The following is a 25,468-nucleotide window of genomic DNA, read 5'->3' as shown; positions in this document are numbered from 1 at the left end:
TGTTGTGAGATTGTAGATCAGCTATTTGTGCTACTTTTGGGTGGCACAGTAGTATGATGAAGTAGGGCAGTAACGAGAAAACATAAAACGTTGAAATATAGAGACACAAGGTTTCTGGCCAACAGATTTATTGGTCCCCCTCATATGTTTGTACTTTTGTATCTTGTTCTACTGTCTGAATATGTGATGTGAATGTCTTTTTGTCTGTTTTTAGTGCACTGAAACAAATTCCAATCAACCCTGTTGACATGGCAATAAAGTCTTAAAAGAAAGAGAAAAGAAAAAGAAAAGAAAAAAAAAAAGATTTTGATGAACGGTTCTCAGATTGACCCTAACCTTCCTGCAGTCTAGTGTTTGAATAACGCTGACATACTGACCTGTATTCTGATCAGACAGAAGCAAAACCCCAAAACTCATCTATTATTGATCACTAAACCCTACGGAAGGACTGAGGGGTCTGATATTCCTCACTGCCAACCCCCCTCCCCCCATCACATGCACGTACGCACGCACGCACGCACGCACACACAGTTGATGCCCCGTTCTCAAATAGCAGTCAGAGAAAGTAAGGGAATGAGGACTAGCAATGAGAGAGTCCCACAGAGACAAAACGCACACACGTGCTGGCGCATGCGCGCGCACACACACGCGCACACACACAGTGCCACTCAGCATTACAACTACACACAGGATGATGTCATTTCTTCTCTCCCTTTCTCCTTCGTCCCCCTCTCTGCCCATCTCCTCCTCCTCCTCCTTCGTCCCCCTCTCTGCCCATCTCCTCCTCCTCCCATTCTCAGTCCTCTCAAGTGTCACATTGCTTTTGTACCTTCTCTTTGGAAGCTCAAAACAGTTTGAGCTATTTTTTACTTAAAATGTTTTTCTACAACTCATGGGCAAAGCTTGTACTTGTCTTCCACTATAATTATTTGAAAGGTTTGGTATAGGCTTACTTAAAGGAGAATTCCATGCTAGAAGGCTTTCTTACCTTTATTTGTAGTTGTTACGTCCCCACCAAAGAGGTCCAGGTGTTATTTTGTGCAAAAGCTCCTTATTGGCTATTTCCCCTACCATAAGCCCTAAATGAATTGCATTGAATGTGAATTGAATGGGGCTACGGGGTGTTGTGCTAATTCGCTTATTTCCATCGCTCAAAAATATATATTTTTTGTATATATCCTCTCTTCATAATGTAAATAGTATCCCAAGCGGCACACTTTACTACTTATTTCGATGGAAATAAGCGAATTAGCACAACACCCCATAGCCCCATTCAATTCCCATTCAATTCAACGCAATTCATTGAGGGCTTATGGTAGGGGAAATAGCCAATAGGGAGTTTTTGCACAAAAAAACACCTGGACCTCTTTGGTGGGGACGTAACAACTACAAAGAAAGGTAAGAAAGCCTTCTAGCATGGAATTCTCCTTTAAAACATACTGTATATTGATTAAGCCATGTTTTGTACTACTATTTGAAAATGTGGTTTCACTTAGCAAAAATAACTGATCTTTTTTTCTGGTTTTACTCATTCACCGGTCTCTCTGTCAAGGCTATTATCTCAATGTATCTGTAGCACAGCTTCTGTTCCTTCCTGTACTTTATCAATCTCTCTCCTATTCCTCTGTATACTTTGTCAATCCTTTTAGCTGTCCAAGTGTATTTGTTTTATTGAATGTGCTTTTAATCAAAAATCACACTTGTGTCAACTGTCAAGTGAGGGGCAGGGCGCCCACAATATTTATATCAGCCACATACATGACGTCTTACGGTACGTCGTCATTTAGGAACCCTAAACAAACATTAAAGTCCATAAACTTGACTGGGTGACGATTTATGTCTTAAGTGCGCTAAACAAACATAGGTAGTAGTAGTAGTAGTATTACTGTAGTAGTAGTAGTAATACAACATGTATACTGATAGGCCTATAGACGTATTGAGTAGCAACTGTCAGTGACAAGTTGTTGTAGTAGTCTTCCCCTTGACACCTCAAAATGCCAGGTGATAAATGTTTCCGTTGGATTGTCTGCTGTGTCACGTTGGACTGCAGCTGTGCCCACGGAGCATTTTGAATGAGCTTATGACAGAGAACTTTCCTCATTTATAGAGGCAAGCTCTATATGGCTCCTGATGGTACAAAGTACCTTTTGGTGTACCTTTGGAGCATCAACCATTACTTAAAAGAGTGTGCACACTAGCTGTGCTTATCAAGGTCACAGAGAGACAGAGGGATTTCTATATAGTGTCTGAAAAAGTAGAGAGACATGTCAGACGTCAGAGCTCTCCTGGCCTGCCGCTTCAAGGGGCGCCCTATAGTTTCCAGCAACGTCTCGTCATAGAGAGCCCCCTCTCTCTGATCTCCGTCCCCTTCGCCGTGTTGTGGGGCAAACTGAACCATCTATGAACTGAACCATAGCTGAACGGTGTCACGCTTTGCGTTTGTAAAATTACTCATTTGCCGACGAATGGAAAGACGAGGCTTGCGCTCAAGTACAAGCTATTAGGAAGAGAGCTTTATCTCCGCAAAATCAGGGATATTATGAACACACTCACACACAGAATGGAAAGATGATTTTGACAGCTACTGCCCCACTTTCAAGGCTACAACTGATGCGCAGCGCAGACACGCAGTAGCCTACCTTATTGAAGGAACTAACTATTATAGGCCTACATGTAATTGCTTAGCGAAAACATCTGCAGAAATCTTTCATGCCCCATGTTTATATTTGGTGGGTGCTCAAACTGCATGATGGGATAGGTGTCTGTAGCACTCTCTTTGAATTAGATAAATACTCTTTAAGAGTTTTAACGAAGACGACTTCAGTTCTATAAGCTGTAGAACTGTATTCACTCCAATTAACCAATACATCATTATTTTGCTATGATTCCATGCTTTCAAAGAAAACAAAAAAACACAATGACAGTCATTCAAAATAAAAGTATAGTCACATTTTGCCTTTCAATAATTGAAAGGCAACACACCAGACTAGACTAGAGTGACATACATTAGGATATTTGCTATTGTGATATGGCATAAGTGTTAATATAAAGATCGGATCGGGAAAGATCGGTTTCGTTATGTCTCAAAATCAAATGATCGGAATGTGATCGGGAGCAAAAAAACGTGATCGGGATTCGGGACATCCCTAAATACAATGTAGATCGGGTGGTTTTTAAATCTGTTCATTGAAAATAGCTGATCTGCTAGCTCACTAGGTTGTAGATGGATTACAATTATACTAATAGTGATATATAAATAAAATCATGACATGACCAGCCAATAATAATAAAGACACCCAATTAAAATAGAAACCTCATAGATTATATAAATGTGTATGTGGCTTAATTAAATGACCAGTGTTTGGTTGTTATGCATCCATGGTTCTGTGCGCCATCAGTGCACATTAGCTTGATACTTGATTGTTTGATATAAAGTCCAGACAATCAAATCCTTCCTTCTAAAGTCCTTCTGTTATGGCACAAGTATGAACCGAGCAAATCTGCACCATTAAAGTAGTGTAATAGCATAGAAAAGTAACTGTTTACATTTACAAGCTTGTCATGTCATTCTAGCAAAGTGATTGATCTGTGTCTCTGCTAGGGTCCTACTTGCCCCACAAGGATCCGGGCTGGAAGCAACAAATGTTTACGCCCCTTTTGGGATATTTTGCTGGGCCCTATACCAACGGACTGATATGGAGCGAATCGCAATAGATTTGCAATATAACAGCTCATATCGGCTTTTATTCCTGTTAATTTGCTGTTCATATTTCATATCATGAAGAGAATGTTCCCTTGTATTCACTAAATATGCCAGGTTCCACTGAATCTGTCTACAGCCCCTTTACTGGATTTTAGATAATTTGAACAACGGTACAAACGCAACACTCCCTACACTGTAGGGAGTGTTGCGTTTGTACCGTTGTTCAAATTATCTAGGGCCTACAGTATTACGGACACTGTTACTGAACACTGAACCAAAAGCATTCATCAGATCTTCTCCGGTGTGAAGTGTATAGATCAGAGTCTGACACAGTTAACTGTAATGTCCCACTGGAAAACTTTCATTCAACACCAGGGGCGAGTGAGTGAGCGTCCGTGTTTCCCTGGTGCTGAGTGATGTCTTCTGACAGTGTCACAGTTCCAGTCCTGGCATCAGCATCAGCATCACCACCTCCCTGTATCCTTTCATCTCTTTTGCCTTTGTTCACTCCCTCCCTCTCTCTATCATCCATCCTATCCATCCATCATACACAACCCTCCCTTCCTTCCCCAATTCTTCATATACTCCCAAACCGTCCCCCGCCCTGAGTTCGGTTCACTTCATAAAGGTCTCCTATGAAGACAACATTTGTTGTTTAATGTTTACAAAGAACTAAAGCAACAGCGTGTGTGCGCGCACGCACACACGCACGCACACACGCTAGGGCATTCACTTCTAGTCATTTTTACTAGTTGACTAGTTGTTTAACTACCTATTATGTATTATGGAAATAAATAAACTAGTACCAACAAGGTCGACTAGTGGATTTACTAAACTAGTCGACTAGTTGCTTAATGCCCTAACGCACGCGCGCACACACACACACACACACACACACACACACACACACACACACACACACACACACACACACACACACACACACACACACACACACACACACACACACACACACACACACACACACACACACACACACACACACACACACACACACACACAGATCTCTCATAGAGTTCAATGGGTATAGTGTATGCAGGGCTGGAAGATATATCATACATTACATTCTGTGCTCAGCCAATCAAATCATCGCTATGAGTGATCATCAGCCAATGTTTGTGTTCACACAGACCCACAAAGCTTGGCATAGGTAGTGCCTCTCAAAAATACCATATATCTTCTGTGTATTTCTCACTAATTGCTCCTGATGTGCTGGTTGGCGCCTTGCATGGTTTCCGCCGCCAACGGTGTATGAATGTGTGCGTGAATGGGTGAATTGGATAAAGGCAGATCTACAGCTGTCCTACTGTGTGTGTGTGTGTGTGTGTGTGTGTGTGTGTGTGTGTGTGTGTGTGTGTGTGTGTGTGTGTGTGTGTGTGTGTGTGTGTGTGATGCACCGATGTATCGGCCACATAATCGGTATCGGCCGATATTTCTGTTATCGATCAATATCGGTATCGGCAAATTAAACTGACATTAACCGATGGCAGTAGCCGATGTTTATCTGTTGTCGATAAGCATGTTGAGGGGTGATCTCACCCGCGTGCCTGTTGGTTACCTGTAGTCTACCAAGCTGTAGATTTATTTTTATATATATTTTTTTTATCCCACGATTTTGCAACCCGTTTGTCAATGATCTAATGTAATCCTGGGAGCTACACTTTACTTCCTCTGCCAACCTGCGGAGGGCAGCAGACTGACCTCATGCTTCCTTCTATGCATGAGGAGTCCACGCTGCTTCTTTTCACCTGACGGGGGAGAGTTTCTCCGGCCGGACGTAGCGCGTGGAAGGAACACGTTATTCCAACCAGTTCCTTTCCCCTCCATCAGGCACCCCGGCTGGCCAGGGGGAGTTAGTTTAGAGACCGGGGTTACTGGATGTTTTTTGTGAGGGCACCTACCCTAGGGGACACGGGGAGAACATGCAAACTCCACACAGAAAGGCTCTTTCGCCAACCCCGCCTCGGGTATGGGCACTGATGACGCGGAGGAGATAACGCCCCCAGCGCCCACAGCGGGAATCGAACCCAGGACCGACCGACTGTGCCACCGTGCCCCTACAAGCTGTAGATTCTGAACATTATTTTATTTCTTGCATTGAATATATATATTTGTTTCTCTGGCACAAAAGGGGGAAATAAAAACAACACAAACTAAACATATCAGTATTTGCTATCGGCTAATTGTTAGTTTTCTTTCTAAATGCCTCGATTCGATCGTCTGCTGGGAGAAACAAAAGGGAAAGTCATGGGAGATATCAATCTCTGATTATAATAATGAATTAGATATAGGGAGCTTAAAATAAAACAAAACATAGAAGAGACAGGTTACCTTTAACCCATTCTGGACGGGAACCCATTTTGGTGTTTTAAGCGTTACGTTATACTTTAGCTATTGAAAAATAGCAGATCTACAAGTTCATAGCGCGGTGCCACGAGTGCCACGCTACTAGCTTGTAGGTCTGCTAATTTTGAAAAGTCATGAAAATGTGGTGCAAATCTTTGAATATATTCTTTCAGAGCGAACTCAAATCTTTGCTTCTGGGGGTGTCCCTGGAACAACATATTTTCAGATGGGGGTCGGCAGCCAATTACATATATTTTTTGGGGTCCTTGACATGAAATATTGAGCACCACTGATATAGAAACATAGGTATTTCAGAAAACTGTCAGGATTTAGAAGACCTAAATGGGTTAAAATAAATATTTGCCATACATGGGTCCATGTAGAATGTGGTTGAAGTCACTGGTCTACAAATCCCCCCCCCCCCCCAATCTGTCCTTTCTACAGCTCATCCATTAAACATGCTAGAATAACAGACAGACCTGCTTAGCCCAGAAGACACCAAAATGATTTCATTATTTAAGAGGGTGGTCCACAGCATTCACGTGGACCACCCAGAAGCAAAGATTTGAATTAAAAATTTATTCAAAGGTTTGCACGACTTTTCAAAAATAGCAGACCTACAAGCTCGCGCTATGAGCTTGTAGATCTGCTATTTTGCAATAGCTAAAGTGTAACATATTGCTTAAAACACCAAAAGGGGTTCCCGCCCGAAATGGGTTGAACAGTAAGACTGTGAGCGTATGCATACAGGTACAGGATTGTGGCATGTGTATGGGCTCTTTCTCTGGAAATTTTTCTGAGCATTTTGTCTGCCTACTAGCCGCACATGTGTGTGTTCTATTTGTTTTGTATCATGTGTTCTCGACCAAATCTCTGCTCTTACTTTACTGTACTGTGAAATAAAGAACCCATTGACGGTGTAGTTGTTAAGAATGTTATTGCCTCCAGAGTCCAGAGCTACACTTGCCCAGTTGCCATTCAATGCTGGCCAGTTCAAACACCACATCACCGTCGACTTGCCAAGTCAAATTGTACTGGTCCCTGTTCAGCTTTCCCAGTCTCAATAAAGAACAGGGGAAGTGACAACACAATTTCCTTTCATAGGTGACAAATAATGACCAAAACTATAGCCCACAGCTGCAACAGAAATACAGTCTAGATTAGAATGACAATTTAAATATTAGGCTGCTATAGGCAAAAGATTCTCAAAGCTATACCACGTAGTTCTCAAAGCAAAACAACGTCCATGTAAGTTTACACCAGGTATAAGACTGGATGAAAAGTATTTTGTGCATGCTTACCAAAAATTGCAGTGATATTAAAATAAAAGAATAAGAGCAAGAGTGAAAGAATACAAATATCATGTGTTTCTTGTCTGTGCAAAGATATCAAATAACAACAAACCCTTAAACCACTAGTCCACTGGCTGCTGCAACAAACTGTCAAGTTAATGAGCCCTTTTCAAAAATGTAAAAAACGAATGAAATGAATTTGCCTACAATTACATGTCCAAAATAAGGACGCCTAGGGTTGAAAGTGCCAAGACATTCTCAACTCAACTCACCTTCTTCTGGTTGTTCAACGTGTGGCCAGCTCTCTTCTTTCTCTGCTGCTGGTCCTGATGGTGAGCAGGGTGTTGATGTGAGTGATGATGCTGAAGGTGCTGCTTGCTTTTCTCTGACCCACACTCCATTGCAGAAAACTAAATGCTACTTCTGTTTCTTCATGCCTTCACACTCTATAATACTAAACTTTTATTCCCCCCCCTCCTCTCTCTCTCTCTCTCTCTTTGGGTCATCCCTCTCTCTCTCTCTCCCCCTCTTTCGTGCCCTATTTCCTTCCGGCTATCGACTCTCTCTCACACACTCCTCACGCCATTCCTCACAGTGGGAGATCACAGTTTGCTCACTAGGATTCCCTCCCCTCCTCACTCTCTCTCCATATCCACTCTCATGCCTGATCACATCACATCTTCATCGCTCGGTGTCTTTCCTCTTCTCTCTCCGTCTCTGCGGTACAGTCTAGCTCCGTATAGTTCACCCATATCAGACCCAGTGTCTGTCAGCCCTCCACCCAGGCAGAGAGCTTCAGTAGCTGGGGAGGCAGAATCCCAGGGGTCCCTAGTGGTTTCCGAAGCATAACCGGAGGGCTGAGTCAGAGTCAGATAGAAGAACGTTTATGGTTGTAACTCCTGAACCTAGTATACTTTGCCAGCTAGACTATAGTGTTTATTTTTCCTCAACATTCTCTGCAATTGTCCTAATAAAGACTTTGACGATGGGTAAATTAAATGGAGTTTGGGTGAAATGTTCTGGAAGAGTCAAAGGGTGCAGAGCTTCTCAAAGACCAAAGACCCAGTGGTTAATAAGATGTGAAAGTTTGCTAAATACTGGGGTTCCACTGTGGTGTGTCACGAGTCCCAGAATTCCAAGGGACTCCCCTGAAGACCACTTGCAGCCAAGTTGTTCCACTGAGCTCGTCCCAAGAATCCTTCAGTTCTTCCACTCTGGGTTTGGAGTATACAGTCAGTGGTGGTGGTCTCTGGGCGCCATGACAACACAGTGTTTGATCCTGTGAGGTAAAAGGGTGGGCACGTTATTAACTAGCCACCTAAAAAAAGTCCTAAATAGCCAGGATCAGAGCTGAAGCCAAAGTATAGACAACCATGGAAATCTAAACTAAATAGTTGGCTCCGCCAGGCTGAAAATCACACAAATCAGTACGTTAATGAGTCCGATTTTTGCTAGCCCCTCCTATATACAGCTTTTGTCCCCACACGTCTCAATATTTGCCATTGACAATGAAAGGAGAAATTGGGTCAAATGTCCACCAAATATGACGTAAATCTTGTCCCCACACTTCTCAATATTTGCCATCGACAATGAAAGGAGAAATTAGGTCAAATGTCCGCCAAATATGACGTAAAATTTGTACGATGACGCCCCTCACTTCACACAGATGTGATTTTTCAGATTCCATTCCAATTGGCTATGATGACTGCCTGCCAAAGTTTGCAGGCCCTGGATAGGCAACCCAGCCTGGCACACTTTTCTAGTTCAGTGTACAATATTAGGCTGGTTTAGCTGTGCGTGCCTGTGCGTGACTGTTAAGCCCTGCTAGCAAAGTCTAGAGTAGAGGCTGTGCTGTTGATTAACACAAGTGGATAGGTTGGTGCTAGCAGCTAGAGGAAAGCCACGGGGTCACCAACATCAGCAGGGGGGGACATCCTGGGGGCAAGAATGCAGTGCAATCTGACCACATGAATTAAAGGAAATATAAAATCTCATGACTGAACATTTTTGAGGGGCCAAGTCTTAACATGCAATTCATGAAACGGCGTGAAAGTTAGGAGCCCCCACTCCTAAAGGTATCCGGAGAACTCGCCAGTTTACCAAGTTGCCGCGATTTAGTGCATTTTAGTTCTTCATTTAAATTGCATTGAATTGAGAGAGAGAGAGAGAGAGAGAGAGAGAGAGAGAGAGAGAGAGAGAGATGGATATAGTTGTTTAGAGTTAACACTAGAGAAAGTAGGAATGCTAAAAAGTACCGAAACAATGTAATTCATTAGTAAACAATTCCTGAAATGGTAGGCCTACTTATCATTGGTATTCACATACTCACCTTTTTATCATCATCTAGCTGACCATTTTATTGCACAAAATAATTTGATCACTTTGGAAATTAACTATAACATCTGTGAGTTTGACATACTACAGTAACTACACTGATGAAGACAGCGTGTTAGCATAACGATGAAGACATTGATGAAGAATTTTCGCTGTGGCGACTTGGTAAACTGGCGAGTTCTCCGGTATTCCTCCTAAACAATTAACACAATATAGTCATAAAAGGGACAAGAATTGACAGATACAGAGATCTCCATAATATTAGATCTCATATATTATATGGGTATATGATATACCCATATAATATGACTGATATACCGTATATCAGTCGGATCGGTGGTGCAACGTAGGTGTCACACAGCCACGTAGTGGCCCAAACTCCAGATGTGAGAACTGCATAGCACCCGAACCTCTAGTAACTTAAAATAGCCTATTTTTGTGAGCTTGTAGAATAAATCACACACAATAAAATAGCCAATCTAAAAGGTTGTAGATCAGCTATTTTCAGCGAATGTTCCCCCCAGAATAGGAATGCTAGGATTCACGTGATCAAGATGAAAGTTACCAGTAAGTTTCACCAAAAAGATATAAATAGGACTCATGTATGTATGGATGGACTAATCGGTTGTGCCCTCTAGTGTTGGAAGCACGTCACTGCTGATATTGAAATTCAAATATGGTTGGGCTTATTTTAACATTAACTTTTTTATTATTGTTTTTTTGGAAAATGAAAATGGTGGCAGATCTAGAGGTCAGAGGTCAAAAGTCAGAACACGAAAGTTGTTCGGCATGAGGAGACTCATATGCGTATAAAAGTTGTATTGCTGATTACAATTTACAATTTACAATTTAGGCATTTAGCAGACGCTCTTAATCCAGAGCGACTTACATTAAGCAATAACAAAAGCATGGCATACATCACATATATAAAAAGTAGTTATCATGAATCATGCGTAGACTAAGAACGTAACAGTGGAGTATCTATGTAAACTATACATACTATACTATATAATATATTATACATGTGTACTATAAAGTGCTATGACTACATAAAGTGCAATTCTAGAGCTGTCTACGTAACAAGCTATAAGTCTGTTTAAAATACTATCTAAGTCTACATAATGTGCTATCTAAGGGGCTAGGCTAGGGCAAGTGCTACGGGCCATGGTGGAGTCTGAAGAGGTGGGTTTTCAGACTACGGCGGAAGATTGGGAGTGAGGCTGCAGTTCTGACTGTGATGGGAAGTGCATTCCATAGTTTTGGAGCCAGAAGGGAGAAGAGTTTGGGACGTGTGGAGCGTTGTCCCGGCGTTTTTAGTGAAGGTACCTCCAGCTTCCCTGATAAATGGCAAATGACAAATGGTTCATGAGCTATGCCTGTTCAAAGTTTGCATTTTCAATTGCATGCTATAGAGCCACCCTTTGGCCAATGGTTGTGGGCTTAACATCTTCACCATTTGGCATAGTCTTCTATCATGTTCCCAAGTGTGGGGAAAACAGACGGTTAAATCAGGTATAAGCGTTTTTCAAACTGCTCAAAATGGCGGAAAATCTGAGGGCAGCACTTACTGGTCAAAGTGACAGATGTGTTCCCCATGAGTCAAGGCACATGTGGAAACAAGTGCCAAGGCTTTTGGCCAAACAAGGCATGAGTTATGCCTGTTCAAATGTTTAATTTTCAAACGATTGCTATAGCGACCCCCATTTGGCCAATTGGAGTAAGACTGGCCCTCTACCATACTGTAAAGTTTCATAAACATGTGACGCTGCATGTACTGTATGTATTAGGGGCAGAAGAATTTTCATAAAACTGCAATTTTCATTGGCTCATAAAACAGTTCATGAGCTATGCCTGTTCAAACTAAGTCTGCATTTTCAATTGAGTGCTATAGCACCACCCTTTGGCTAATGGTCGTGGGCTTCGCGTCCTCACCATTTGGCATAGCCCTCTACCATATTGCCATAACTGCTTGTTTTGGCGGAAGGAGAAGAGGAAGAGAAAAAACAACTGACAAATACAATAAGCTTTAAGGGACCAGAGTCACTTTGGGCTTTGTCTCTTAATAACAATGATGTGAAGTGATTAGCTTTTTACATCAGTTCTTGTTGGAATCGACACTGTCCTGTGATGGAGCATGAATGGAGCGCTTTACAGTAATCTCTGGACCTCAGTGAAATTCTAAAGGTTTGTCAAGTAAACCTTGCCAAGCAATGAAGGCCCATATAGGGCAGGAGCCTAACTCCTGTTTCTGTAGCGTGAGTCAGCTTGATGTACAAGTACACCCCCTGGACATGACACTAGTATGTCGGAGGGACATACCCCAATCCAACCCTTGATGCAGAGTGCCAAGCAGGGAGGCACCAAGTCTTTGGTATGACCCGGCCGGGGATCAAACCCCGACCTCCCAGTCTCAGGGCAGACACTAAGTCACTGAGCTGGTCAAATGTTTGTCGAGATAGGATATAATGTTTGGATAGACAGAATGAAAAAATAATTTAATGACAGATTAAATGATTATCAAATATAACCAAATAAATCATTACAAAATAAAGTGTTGAACCAGATAAATTATAGCTATCCAAAACCATGCACATTATACACATTTAACCACAACTTCTTTTTTTAAATAGCCGATCTACAAGTTGACATGCCATAGCTCTACAAGCTCACAACTTGGTGTTGCAATGCAAGGTGGTGTTGTGAGCTTGTATTGTTTGTTGTGAACTTGTAGTTTTGAATATCCGAAGTTAAGTATAACATGTGGAGTATTCAATGAATAGTGACAAAACAAGCAAGAAGCTATAATGTTAACTAATTTATCATCCATAAATTAACTGTACCCGAAAGAATGTTGGTCCTTCAATTCCACTTGTTTCTGTTCTGTTCACAAGACTATTTTAATAAATCTAGATTGTATCATGGCTCCTTTTTATCAGTTATATTTCTACCGTGGTGGTCAATACCTCTCTGCTCCTTCTCCTGTGTTTGCCTAAAATGAAATCCATCCACCAGTACGAAATGAGAAATATTTAATAAACAGTTCAACCCACTTAATGAAACACTAAATATTGGTTTTAGGGATGATTGGTATAAAGAGGTAATGAGTGGCACCTCTGGAGAAACTGACTCATATCCTCTGTGCAGGGACGTGCACACATAGACATCAAAGGGGGCTTCAGCCCCTGCCCTTTTACCTGTCTATAAAACAACTGCCCTCTCCAGACCACGAATGCAGGGGGGCAGCATTCGGGAGGGCAGCATTCGGGAGAATTGCTTTTTCCCTGAAGTCTCCTGAACTTGAACGCAGCATTTTGCGTTGAACTAATTGTTTCAAAATACATGTCGTTACACCGCATCTCCACTAGCTGAAGAGTGCTGGGTTGCGCCCCGAAAATAGCTGATCCACAAGCTCACAACGTGTCGCGCTGTGGATCTGCTATTTTTTGAGTGGTGCAACCACTCCAAGGAACAGCAATGTCCTAACCTATGTGACTATGTCCTCACCTATGTGACTATGTTTAGAGTACCAGTAGGGGCAAAAGTGGCGCTGTTGTGCCAGAAACAGAGAGAGAGAGATAGTGTTGCACTGTTACCTGCTAATTACAGAGAGAGAGACAGAGAGAGAGAGGCAGGGGGAGAGGGGAGTTGCACCACTCAGTTCACACAGGTGTGATCTTTGTCCAAAAGTGCGCCTCTAACACTCTCTGCGCGTCCCTGCCTCTGTGATAACATGGAAGGGTTCACAAGGGTATGACCGGTCTTTCGATGCAGTGGACCCCTCTAGAGAGTGAGCTTCAATGTACCTAATTGAACAGTACATACTGTATGTGGAAAAACTAAAATAGACTCTTGTAACCTGGCATTTACAATCATATCAAAACGGTGGTGTACTTGTAATGTCTTCAATAATAATAATAATAATAATAATAATAATAATAATAATAATAATAATAATAATAATAATAATAATAATAATAATAATAATAATAAATTACAACACTTTTCCAAGTGCTCAAAGCACTTTACAATGGTTCATTCATTCATACATTGGGAGGTGAAGCTCAGAAGCCATTGCTGCCAAACGAGATTTCCCTCTTCACTCAAACAAGTTCTACCCATGGTGATAAGAATGCCTGTCAGCCAAGTAATCAAGAAAGAGAATGAATCATTTGAGGGTCATCAAGCAGGCAAAGAGGACGAACATGTTCATTTGTGACTGTTCCTGAATTAAACACCATTGTGCAATTTATTTTCCGTTTCCTGCAGACGATTAAATAATACAGTTTGTAGGGTTGCGGCTTGCCATAGGGATCTTCATCACAGTCAAAACTTCACAATCCCCGTTTGACAGATATTTCGTTTTTCAAGTGGAGTTTTAAATGGTCCTTTATCCAGTCACACTTCATGAATGTAATAATTTAAAAACACATGGAAAGGTAGTTGTTTTCCCTTTAAGGGATAGTTTGAAGTGTCTATCAGTAGTTCAATTCTGGAGGAAAAGCCCAACAGTATATCCTTAAAAATGTATAGAGCACCAAAGTCCTGACATCACCGCCGCTAGATGGCGCTATCCCGCTATCTGGCGGCAGTGACATAAGACTTTGCGGTGCTCTATTCAGTGCTTCCTCTTCTTACGTGGGGTTGGGCAGGTCGAACACCAGCGGGGGGTTCATGGGCATGTAGCCTGCTGTACAGGTGCAGGAGTTGATATAGGTGGTACAACTGTCAGTCATTATGCCATAACCTGGAAGAGAGGGACGGACAGACAGACACAGGACCCACAGACAGATGGGAATTGAGACAATCTGGCAGACACACAGTTGATATTAACATCAAGACCTATAGCTTGTTACGTAGACAGCTCTAGAATTGCACTTTATGTAGTCATAGCACTTTATAGTACACATGTATAATATATTATATAGTATAGTATGTATAGTTAACATAGATACTCCACTGTTACGTTCTTAGTTTATGATTCATGATAACTACTTTTTATATATGTGATGTATGCCATGCTTTTGTTATTGCTTAATGTAAGTCGCTCTGGATTAAGAGCGTCTGCTAAATGCCTAAATTGTAAATTGTAAATTGCATATATCTAAATGACGGAGCGGATGCGCAAAGACCCGCCCCGGCAGCACTGTTTCATGCAATATATTTGTGCATGTTAGAAGTATTTTTTTGTTGAATTATTCATGACAAAGTTGTACAGTATGTATATCCATAACATAAACAAGCAGCACGCTCGCAAACAATTCACTAGTTCTTTGTTTCAATCATTTTGTTATTATTATTTTTCACAATAATATGCATACATCTGTCACGCGAATTATCAAAACATTAGCAAGTAGGCTAGCCGGCGTTGTATCAGATTGTGAAAATATAACTAATAATAATAATAATAATAATAAAATGATTAAAAGAAAGAACTAGTGTATTGTCTGCGCGTGCTGCTTGCTTATTTTATGGACATACATACTGTTGACTTTTACAACTTTGTCATGAGTAATTCAACAAAAAATCAATTATAGCTATCCAAAACCATGCACATTATACACATTTAACCACAACTTATTTTAATACTCGCACAAATAAATTGCAGTGCTGCCGGGCGGGTCTTTGCGCAACCGCCTTTAGAATTAGTCATTAACATCAGCGTGAAAGATAGGGGTGGGTGTGTGTGTGTGTGTGTGTGTGTGTGTGTGTGCGTGTGTGTGTCCTACCCTCATGCACCCCTCCAAAGGTGTGGAGTTTTGGCTGTACCCTTCGCTGCAGTGTGTTTAGCAGATCAATGCAACCCACACGCTTCAGATCCGTGGGGAGCCAGTCCCTGAAGCCTAATACACACACATACAAGATAAAAATAAAATAAATTAAAAGACTATCATGTTGATTCCGGATAAGCGGTTGAAGATGGATGTTATTCATCCCTAATGCTGTTAATGCATTGAAGTTCCATGGGCTGAAAGTAATTGGCAGGCTACCATGAGTGCAGAATGATAGATAGAGATAACATTTTGTGAACCGTTTCCTGTTGTCCCTGTCTATAGGGGACAAGAAATGGGCGGAGTTTGGGCGGAGCCTGCCTTAGAAGGACTAGTTCTGGGCACCATGTTGTTTGTTGGCTTGCTCTGAGGCTACAGTGTTTAGTACAGCTAGCGACCAGTGGCAGCTAGACTCACGACACAACAGATTAATACTCATTGGTAATGACAGAAGATGGATCGAGCAATTTATCACTATCTTGTTTATGGAATGAGGTTTTGCACCCTTGTTGACTTTAACAACAAAACAGCCAGGACCAAGCCAGATAATGGACATGGTGATATGGTGGCTTGACAAGCAGACATAGTAGTTGCTGCTGATGTTGTTTATTATTATCATTATTATTTGCAGTCTTTAATCCAGTGCCACCGGGTGAACACCAGTTTTGGCCCTCGTTGCCACCGAAGCCCATTATAAATAAAAGAAAGAAAATGAAATTCTATTGTGCATGTAATGTGCATGTCATCACCTGACATGCAGATTAGAGCAATTTTCAAAATATGGATAAAAAAGAAGAAGAAAAAAAAAGAATATTCTTTTCTTTTCTTTTTTTTAAAGGCGTCCAAAGGCGCCAATGGCACTCGCGGGCAGGCGTCCAAAGGCGTCCTGTGGCACTGAGACAGTTAATGCCAAGTTCACTTTTTTTACTTTGCTTATTTGCATGACTAACACAGATTTTATTCATAAATACAATATCAATAAGTTCTTTCTGTAAATATGTGGCAACTTTACATTTAAAGCAGACCATTATTTGTTCACTCAAACTGAACACTTACCTTTTGGGGAAATTAACTGTGTCAATACCACCACCTTGAGTTTGTCAGCTTGTAGATCTGCCATTTTCAACTGTGCTAATAATTTGGGAAATTAGCTTAATTTCTGTCACTGGCTGTCATTATTATCAGCTAATGTTTACAGATCCTTGTCCCATGCATTTACCTTCAGTGGTACATGCAGATAAAATTTATTAATTGAATGTCAGTCTCCAGGTTTTATTCAGAATACACTCCGACATCTCATGTCCTTGGTTTTGCTTCCACTTTGCATTGCATGCTGGACTGGCGTACCATATCAAAACAGAGACGTCAAAGATAGTAGAGAGATGGAAGATGGTATACACAGTCCAAGTTGTAGTTTTTTGCTAAACATAGATAGTGGATTGATGGAAGATCGTGTACACTGCCCGAGTTCAGTGCTTGCTCTGACTACAGAGTGACGTAACAAACAAGATGGCGGCACATCTCTTAAACCCACAGGGACCTTTTGATCCCTGTGGGAGTTCATAAATGAAGTTCTGCAGCTCGGTTTGCCAGTAGGAAACCTCCCATAAGCGAAATATTTTGCGAATGCTCACTTAAAATAACTAAATGTGGTTTGTGTGTGTGTGCGTGCGTGCGTGCGTTTTACCCAGAGGAGGCGAGTGTGTGAGCAGAATGTCAATTCCATCAGGTATGAGGTCCCACTTGTCCAACAAAGGTTGTCCTCTCGGGAGGTTGAAGGCCCAGCCATTATACCACGGAGTCCTGATGGAGGAGAGAGGCACAGAATGGGTGTTTGATCAGTTTAATTCAAATGGAATTCAATGTTATTATAATGCCAAATCCCAAATACTTTATAGATCAGAGACAACTGCTTTAAATGAAAATTGTATCCCCTCGTTGACACACAAGTGTGTGTAGCTACAGGATTCGAGGTAAAGTAATGTGGAAATAACAAACCCGGGTGGCATGCTGCAGCGATAGAAACCAAACTGACACTTGTATTTCAAACCCCAGCTCGTCACTGTTCAGGCTGCATGAACAGCATTCGAGCGCTCAGTTTTCTGGCCCCTCAATGTCATAACTCTGTGGCTCTGGGTCGACTACAAGTACAACCTAGTCTCGCAGGACCACTTGACCAGACTAATATTCCACAAACTACACCTGCCAAAAGCCGAGAAAGGAAGCCGTCATTGTTCGTCATTTCCATTCATGAAAATATATTTTAAAACACATTTAAAACATATATTACAATTTTCATTTTTGATAAGCAAATTATGCTTTGAATAATTTGATTTACAGTAGGACAAAAATTGTGGGTGGCAAGAGTCAGGCTCGCAAGACTACAGCCAAGCCTCGCAAAAGACTACAGTAAGTGGTGTTGCCGTTTGTTTTTTACTGTTGTTGAGACCGAAGACAAATTTCCACACGTGGACAATACATGAAACTAACTAACTAACTAACTGACAAATTAATCAGCTCTGAGGGTCTAGCCATGTCTCACCATGGTGTGCCATATATTCTGAACCCTCTGACGGTGACCTCAGAGTCCTGCAGATACACGCAGTTGGTCAGCAGATTCTTGGCCTCCTGGAAGTCGGCGGGCCGCAGCTTGGACACCGAGGGGAAGCGGTAATAGTCCTGGCGCACCAGTTCACACAGGAAGGACGGGTCAAAGGTCAACTCATGGTTTCCCGCTATGACGACCTTAGATTCATAGGGAAGGCTTCCTAACAGGAGAGAGGGCGGGGGGAGGGGAGGGGAGGAGAGATTAATGAGAAGTTAGTCAAGACAGGAAAAGAAGGCGTTTTGTGGAACGCTTGGAGGACAGCGACAGAAGAGGAGAGGAGAGGAGTGTGTGTGTGTGTGTGTGTGTGTGTGTGTGTGTGTGTGTCTCCAAAACTATGGAATGAACTTCCCATTGCAATCAGAACTGCAGACTCACAACCAAATCTTCCGCCATAGTCTGAAAACTCACTTGCACAAGCCTCGACAACCTCACAGGTGTACAGCAAAAGCTACATTTATTTATTTAAATTGTAAATTTGTGTGTGTGTGTGTGTGTGTGTGTGTGTGTGTGTGTGTGTGTGTGTGTGTGTGTGTGTGTGTGTGTTACCTAGCCAGTCGTTGAACTTGCGGACTTCAGAGGGCAGGCCCAGCTCTGTGAAGTCTCCACTGTGCAACAGGACATCTCCGTGCGGCATGGTGATCCCGTCCGTTCTGGAGTGGGTGTCTGACATGCATACAAAGCGCGTGTGGCCTGGAGGTTTGGAGGATTCATGGTCCAGTGGCGTCACCCTGAGGAAGGATTGTGGTAATGCTGTTTCAGTGCTGACATTTTGAACCACTCAGATAATAGAGCAGTCTATTTACCCATGGGAGAAATTGAATTTTGACCTTCAGGCAGTACCACCTGTCAACAGGCCTGTTTTAACAACGGCACTTACTGGCGCAGGGCCCTGTGCGAGACTATTTCAAATAGGTACAGCTGTTGCTTCCGTCTAAACCGTATTCATAGGTCACCGATTTGAATGTACCGCAACAGTGTTGATTTCGTCGACTAAATGGAAACCAAATGAACTAAGCTATTATGACTAAAACTAAGACTAAATATATTGACAATTTTGTCAACAAAACTACAACAAGACTAAAATGTTAGGAAGGGACTATAGTGGACAAGAGATCCAGTATAATTAATTTTACACTTGGTTGCATGCGGAAAATAGCCAATCTACAAGCTCACAACGCGTTGCAGCGCGACGCGTTGTGAGTTTGTGACTAAATGTGACTAAAACTAAATGAAAACTATTCTCAATAGACTATGACTAAAACTAAAATCAAAATTTGCTGCCAAAAACAACACTGTACCGCAACACAGGAACCCCAGCTAGTGTTTTTGGTCGTCCAACAGTTTCTTAACCACTCGGGGGGAGGAGACTAAAAAATAGAAGATCCAGCGTCGGGGAGCAGCCTTGGAAGCAACTCTATGGAAGCAGTGGCGATAGTGTGGCCGCACTGGCGGTGCGCTGAACACACACACATTCATTCACTGGGCGCGCAAATGCAAAAAGTGTCATTCTTGATTGTATTGCGCGCACGCGAATCACGCGGGGCCTTTTGATTTGGTGTAGCACCAGGGCCCTCGGAGGGGTTGATTTAACACTGCCAGTGAACCAGTAATTGTCAAACCAGACCACAGGAGAAAACTGTATCGGTATAAGAGCAGGAAGACCAAATAATAATAATAAATATAGCTGCAAGCAGCGATAAAGCGGGACCAAGATAGAAGAAGAACAATGCGCAATAAGAACAATATGCACAAATAAGACTGACGAGCTGAGTTGTCTGTACCTGGGTTTGAAACAACAACCTTGCGGTCCAAGGGCAAGAGCTCTACTGACTGAGCTACACGGAGACAATCAGTTACTCCATTGTTAACAGGAAAATCATTCAGTGTTAGTTCAGCATAAGTACTCAAACTTTTAGAAATTAGCAGATCTACATGCTCATAACATGTCCCGGTACAGTAAAGTACAGTACAGTATAGTACGGTACAGTACGGTACGGTACAGTACCATATGGTACAGTACTAGTTCAAAGTTAGCATTTTCAATTGAGTACTATAGCGCCACCATTTGGCCAATGGTCATGGGCTTCGCATAGTCACCATTTGGCATGGCCCTCTACCATGTTGACAAGTTTCGTGAAAACCGACTGCACGGTTCAGCCAGAACAGCTATTTTTGGCGGAAGAAGGAGAAGAAGAAAAAGAAACACAAAAACAATAAGTGACCAAAGTCACTACGTGACTTCTTGGTCCCTTAATAAAAATAATATCTGGGATTTACAGTATATAGAGCTTTTCATGAGTACTCAAAGACATCCTCCTAGCCCCTAGGGGAACATAAAAGGACAACTTTATTAGGAAAAAGGATAAGTAACAAGATAAGAATGAAAAGCAATAAAACAGAGCATGTAACAGGTTAAAAAGAAGTCAGCTTAGAAATGCTATTCTAAACAGGTGGGTTTTCAGTGCGGTTTTAAAGGTAGGGAGGGGGCATCTCTGATGTGTTTGGGGACGGGGAGAGCATTCCAGGGGGTGGGGGCGGCCACAGAGAAGGCCCTGTCCGCCCAGGTTTTGCGCTTGAACGTTTTGGGGATCACAAGGAGACCGCTGGACCTGAGGGAACGGGATGGGACGTGTGGCTCAAGGAGGGCGGAGAGGTAGGGGGAGCCAGGTTGTGCAGTGAATACAACTGCTAACGCTACTGAATACAACCTGCCACGCTACCATGAGGGCGCCACTACCACAAGTTACACAGTGTTAGCTTTAAAGTTGTGTGCTTTACTCACATATGAACAGCCGGAGGCTGGAAGCGCTTGTGGTTGATGTTGTAGTAAGTGAAGGCTTGGGAAGGGTCAGAGCTCAGCTCGTCCACACACACTGACACTTTCTCCTGGTTCTTCTGGGGCCCACAGTCTGCCTCTGGCTCCTGGTCCTCGGAGGCTGAAAGCACAAGATGAAACCTTATTTGAATTATATGGAAAATGTGTCCTTACCTGTATCAGAAATGTTATAGGTCAGTTATTTTCAGCTATCTCAGTCTGGATCTATTGCTTCCGGAAACAACTTTTTCTATATAGTAGATTTGTCTCTTCTTGTTTTGTTTTGTCCAAGTTTTTTGTATTTTATTGTATTTTTTATTTTGTATAATATTATTATGGTTATTATGCTTTAACTGTGCTGTCTTCTATGTATGTACGGGTGGTCTGTGTATTTTGTGAAAAATTGAAAATAAAATATTCAAATAAACTATGACCGGGTCACAATTATTTTATGTTGCAGGCAGCACATGCCTAGCCTGGGTAAACCCACTCCCCCTGCTGGACAAGAATGCAAATCTGGCGAGGGGGGAGGGGTTTACCCAGGCTAGTACATGCCCTCATGTAGGGCTGTCATGATCATAACATTGTCGATGATTTAGAGTAGACTAATGATCTAATTGAATACTAGGTTGTCATACAAATAATTGTGTGTTGTGTTGTGATTCTTATTGATTCCTTCTGTCCCAGCTGCTGCTGCTTTTCATAGTGTCGTGCTTTTCCATTGAATGGTCAATGGAAAAGCAGATCTACAAGCTCACAACGCGCCGCGCTGCGACACGTTGAGAGTTTGTAGATCAGCTATTTTTGGGTCGCAACCCAGCACTCTTTATCTACTGAAGATGCGGTGCAACGACATGGATTTCTAAACAAATGTGTTTAACGCAAAATTCTGTGTTCAGGAGACTTCGGAAAAAAAGCTATTCTCCTGAATGCGTGGCATGTTTGCATCTCTTTCACCGTTAGTAAATGGCTGCATTCATGGTCTGGAAAGGGCAGTTGTTTTACAGATGGGTAAAACGGCAGGGGCTCAATTTACAATTTAGGCATTTAGCAGGCGCTCTTAATCCAGAGCGATTTACATTAAGCAATAACAAAAAGCATGGCATACATCACATATTTAAATCATGAAACATGCGTAAGCTAAGAACGTAACAGTGGAGTATCTATATCATGAAACTATATATATATATAAACTATACATACTATACTATATTATACTATACATGTGTACTATAAAGTGTTATGACTACATAAAATGAAATTCTAGTGCTGTCTACGTAACATGCTATAAGTCTGTTTAAAATGCTATCTAATCTATGTCTACATAAAGTGCTATCTAAGGGGCTAGGGCAAGTGCTACGGGCCATGATGGAGTCTGAAAAGGTGGGTTTTCAGACTACGGCGGAAGATTGGGAGTAAGGCTGCAGTTCTGATTGTGATGGGAAGTGCATTCCATAGTTTTGGAGCCAGAAGGGAGAAGAGTTTGGGACGTGTGGAGCCCCCACACGTCCTCAAGCCCCCTTTGATGTCTGTGTGTGCACGTCCCTGTTTGTATGTCAGGCTGTGTGTCGTGACAAGCTTTGCTGACTGCCACTCTAATTTCCCCATGTACTGTAGGCTACATACAGACCTTGGCTGTAGGGCTGGGGCAGAGGAGAGGGCTGCGTGGCCCTGCTCCTGAGAGCCATCCTCATGGAGTCAATTCAGAAGCCACTGCCCACCTGCAGACCAGTGGCACCTTGGGGACATCTTCCTGGCATGCTCACAAACACAAACGCACATTAATAAACACTTTGCAATATTGTACTCAACAAACTCACTGGTGGTGCATGGCTTGCATCATTGTTTTCTCTTACAGACAGACAGTAGGCTACAGAGTACAGACACACACCACACACAAAATTCACACAAAATTAATTATTTATTAACCTCTCTTATACAGTATTCATACATACAGACATAGCCTGTCTGCTCTTATAGCCTCGGACGTTTTAAGTCTGCTCTTAAACTGGAGTCTTGATGATGTCATGTGTATATATGTGTAAACAACATTATTAGGACAATACTCTAAAGACCTTTAACTGTAGCTAAAACTCGTCCTTCTGGGAAACATAATTTTACAGAGAGGGTGCGTTCTTTCCCATCCTGATCTTGGTTTGGACTTGTCAAAGAAATTGAGAGAATCATTTTAGTCTGTGTGTGTATCTCTCTCTCTCTGACACAAATGTACGTCAATCAAGTCAGACTCAATAAAATGCATCTCTGGCGGTCCTTCTTTGTCCAGGCATATAATGGAGCTATAATATATAAATATAATGAAGTTAAATTAAGTGAAATGAAGTTAAATTAACCAGTACAGTACCACCACACACAATCCAGCTGTTCCAGCATTACCTACTGTATGCATTGTGGATGATTTCTCCAGCACCGCCGCATCATCCCTTAGCTGCAGATGATCGGTCTCTCTGCTCTTTTGACAAGCTCATCAACTCGGTAGATAAAAGACAAAACGTTCTCTGGGTGTGGTGTTGTTTTGCTGCTGTTCGCGTAATGCAAAAAATAAATAATAACAGCCCCCGTTATGGTTTCTGTTGTCTTTTTTTGCTTCCGTAGTCTACTCGAGCGTGCTAAAAAGAACAGATCTGCAAACTGCCAACGGTCTGGCGCCGTGGAGCGACGCCTTGTTGTTAGCTTGTAGATCTGGATCATTTTATTTTTGGCAACGGATGCCCTCTGCTGCTACCGGCCCCCGATTTCCGGTACGTGTTTTTCAAAATAAGACGTTTTTTCCCACTTTATTGATAAAAAGACAAAGACAGCAACACAACTAAAAACACTGGTAAACTCGAAAAAGTGCCCTTCTGGGCACAGTTCTCTAGCCTGGTTAATAAACCAGACCGAATCAGCCGTTGGCAAAAACATTTTTGCCTGTGTGATATTAGTCTGGCGTATTAGCCAGGCTAACAGTTCTCCACCAGGAGGATGAGTGTGTGTCTGATGTTTGGCGTGTGTGTGTGTGTGTGTGTGTGTGTGTGCGTGTGTGTGTGCGTGTGCGTGTGTGTGTGCGTGTGCGTGTTTGTGTGTGTGTGTGTGTGTGTGTGCGTGTGTGTGTGTGTGTGTGGGGGGGGGGGGGGCGGCTGTTGTAGCGCCACCATGAGGCTGATTTGAAAACTGTCAAGTGGCATTTCTTCCAAAGCCTAGTGGGAATATGCATGCACAGTTTCACCACAATCGGACGCTGCATTGAGGAGTTGTGGCGGTTTGTACAAAACGGGTAGGCTACAAAGCGGGCTACTCCTGAAAAGTTTAGAAGCCAATCGTAGCCAATGAGGGTGGATTATGAGAAATCAAACAAACCGTCTTGATCACATGACTATGGAGAGCATGTGTACCGATTTACGTGAAATGTTGATAAAATCTGAAGGAGTAATATTAGAAAATGTGTTTTACATATGTCGGCCTCCTGGTGGTGCTATAAAAAGCAGATGTGAAAAATTCCAGGCAAAGGTTTTTCCTTGGCCTCTAGGGAGTTGGCATACAAAGTTATCCACAGATCTGTGCAGTTAGAGGTAAAAACACTTTTCGGACAGTTATAGCGCCACCATGAGGCTGAGTTGAAAATGTTCATGTGGCATTTCTTCCTCGGCCTAGTGGGAATGTGCGTGCACAATTTCACAGAAATCACACGATGTGTTCATGATTTGCAGCATTTTGTTTGAAACTGAGCACTCCTGCGAACTTTGGAAGCCAATCTTAGCCAATCAGGACGGAGTCTGAGAAATCTGAAAGACCTGTTTCGTTGAATGGCTCTAGAGAGACTGTGTACCAATTTGCGTGATGTTTGGACAAAATCTGTAGGTGTACTGTCCAAAAACTTGTTTTGCACAAATTGGCCTCCTGGTGGCGCTATAACAGGCCGTTCTGGAAATTTTGGGGCAGAGGTTCATCGTTTGCATCCAGGGAGTATGTGTGCAAAATTTGGCATCGACCAGGTTAACGGTGCCGGAGATTAGCTGTTCACGGACGGACGGACGGACGGACGGAGTGCAAAACATACTCTCTCCCCATGCCTTCGGCCTGGTGGAGACAATAACAAGCCTAAATGTTTTGGTCTACTCTATTCTTAATGGTAGGAAGGAAGGATGTATATTGTTAAAATACGTGTATTCGGATAGTAATAATTGTTATAGTGTTTGTTCAATAATATAACAGGAGCTATAGCCTATAAATAATATAATTAAATTAAAATAGTTGTGAATGTCTGCCTACTATATACTGATCAGTGACCAGATGCTGTGGGTGAGCCTTGTGACCATGTAATATTGAAGGCTTTATGAAATTCTACTCCTTTCATTGCTTGGACACCCCACACCCCACTTTTTCTGGTTCTCCACGAAAATAATGTAGCAATATTTGTATTTATTTGCCATTTTGCTGTTATGGAGTTATAGGTTAGGCAGCAGTAATAATACAAAGCCACTATAGAGGTCACTGAGTAATCATTTTAGGACATTCTACTGAAACGTTCACATTTTTACATGGATTGTGTTCATTCATAGCCAGGTTGAATTTCACCACCAC

At 42.2% G+C, this 25,468-nt stretch overlaps 2 protein-coding genes across 4 annotated transcripts in view; both read right to left on the bottom strand.

Moving 5' to 3' along the window:
• Window positions 1-7,789, bottom strand: part of LOC306923179 (neuron navigator 2-like) — a gene marked incomplete at its 3' end in the record, with an annotated part of 81,823 nt that extends 74,034 nt beyond the window's left edge. The window contains exon 1 of the mRNA XM_079501207.1: window positions 7,635-7,789. Within this exon, the coding sequence (XP_079357333.1) occupies window positions 7,635-7,763 (129 nt within the window). The 5' untranslated portion in view covers window positions 7,764-7,789. The remainder of the gene's footprint in view (window positions 1-7,634) is intronic.
• Window positions 7,790-12,179: 4,390 nt separating this feature from the next.
• On the bottom strand, window positions 12,180-23,550 carry LOC306923683 (metallophosphoesterase MPPED2-like). 3 transcript variants are annotated; one of them, XM_079501923.1, is made up of 8 exons: window positions 23,282-23,550; window positions 22,518-22,640; window positions 20,855-21,008; window positions 18,619-18,800; window positions 18,007-18,232; window positions 17,152-17,267; window positions 15,423-15,536; window positions 12,180-14,440 (listed from the first exon to the last, which is right to left on the bottom strand). In XM_079501923.1, the coding sequence occupies exons 2-8, from the start codon at window positions 22,579-22,581 to the stop codon at window positions 14,328-14,330; spliced, it is 969 nt and encodes a 322-aa protein (XP_079358049.1). In that variant the 5' UTR covers window positions 22,582-22,640; window positions 23,282-23,550; the 3' UTR covers window positions 12,180-14,327. The 3 variants fall into 3 exon arrangements, with proteins under 3 accessions (XP_079358049.1, XP_079358051.1, XP_079358050.1); XM_079501925.1 differs by having other exon boundaries at window positions 22,518-22,648; window positions 23,286-23,550; XM_079501924.1 differs by having other exon boundaries at window positions 23,286-23,550.
• Window positions 23,551-25,468: the final 1,918 nt, after the last annotated feature.

The sequence above is a fragment of the Electrona antarctica genome (assembly GCF_951216825.1).
Source record: "Electrona antarctica genome assembly, chromosome: 5".
Lineage (NCBI taxonomy): Eukaryota > Metazoa > Chordata > Actinopteri > Myctophiformes > Myctophidae > Electrona > Electrona antarctica.
Note: the sequence above shows the minus strand (reverse complement) of the source record. Positions and strands in the feature narration are given on the sequence as shown.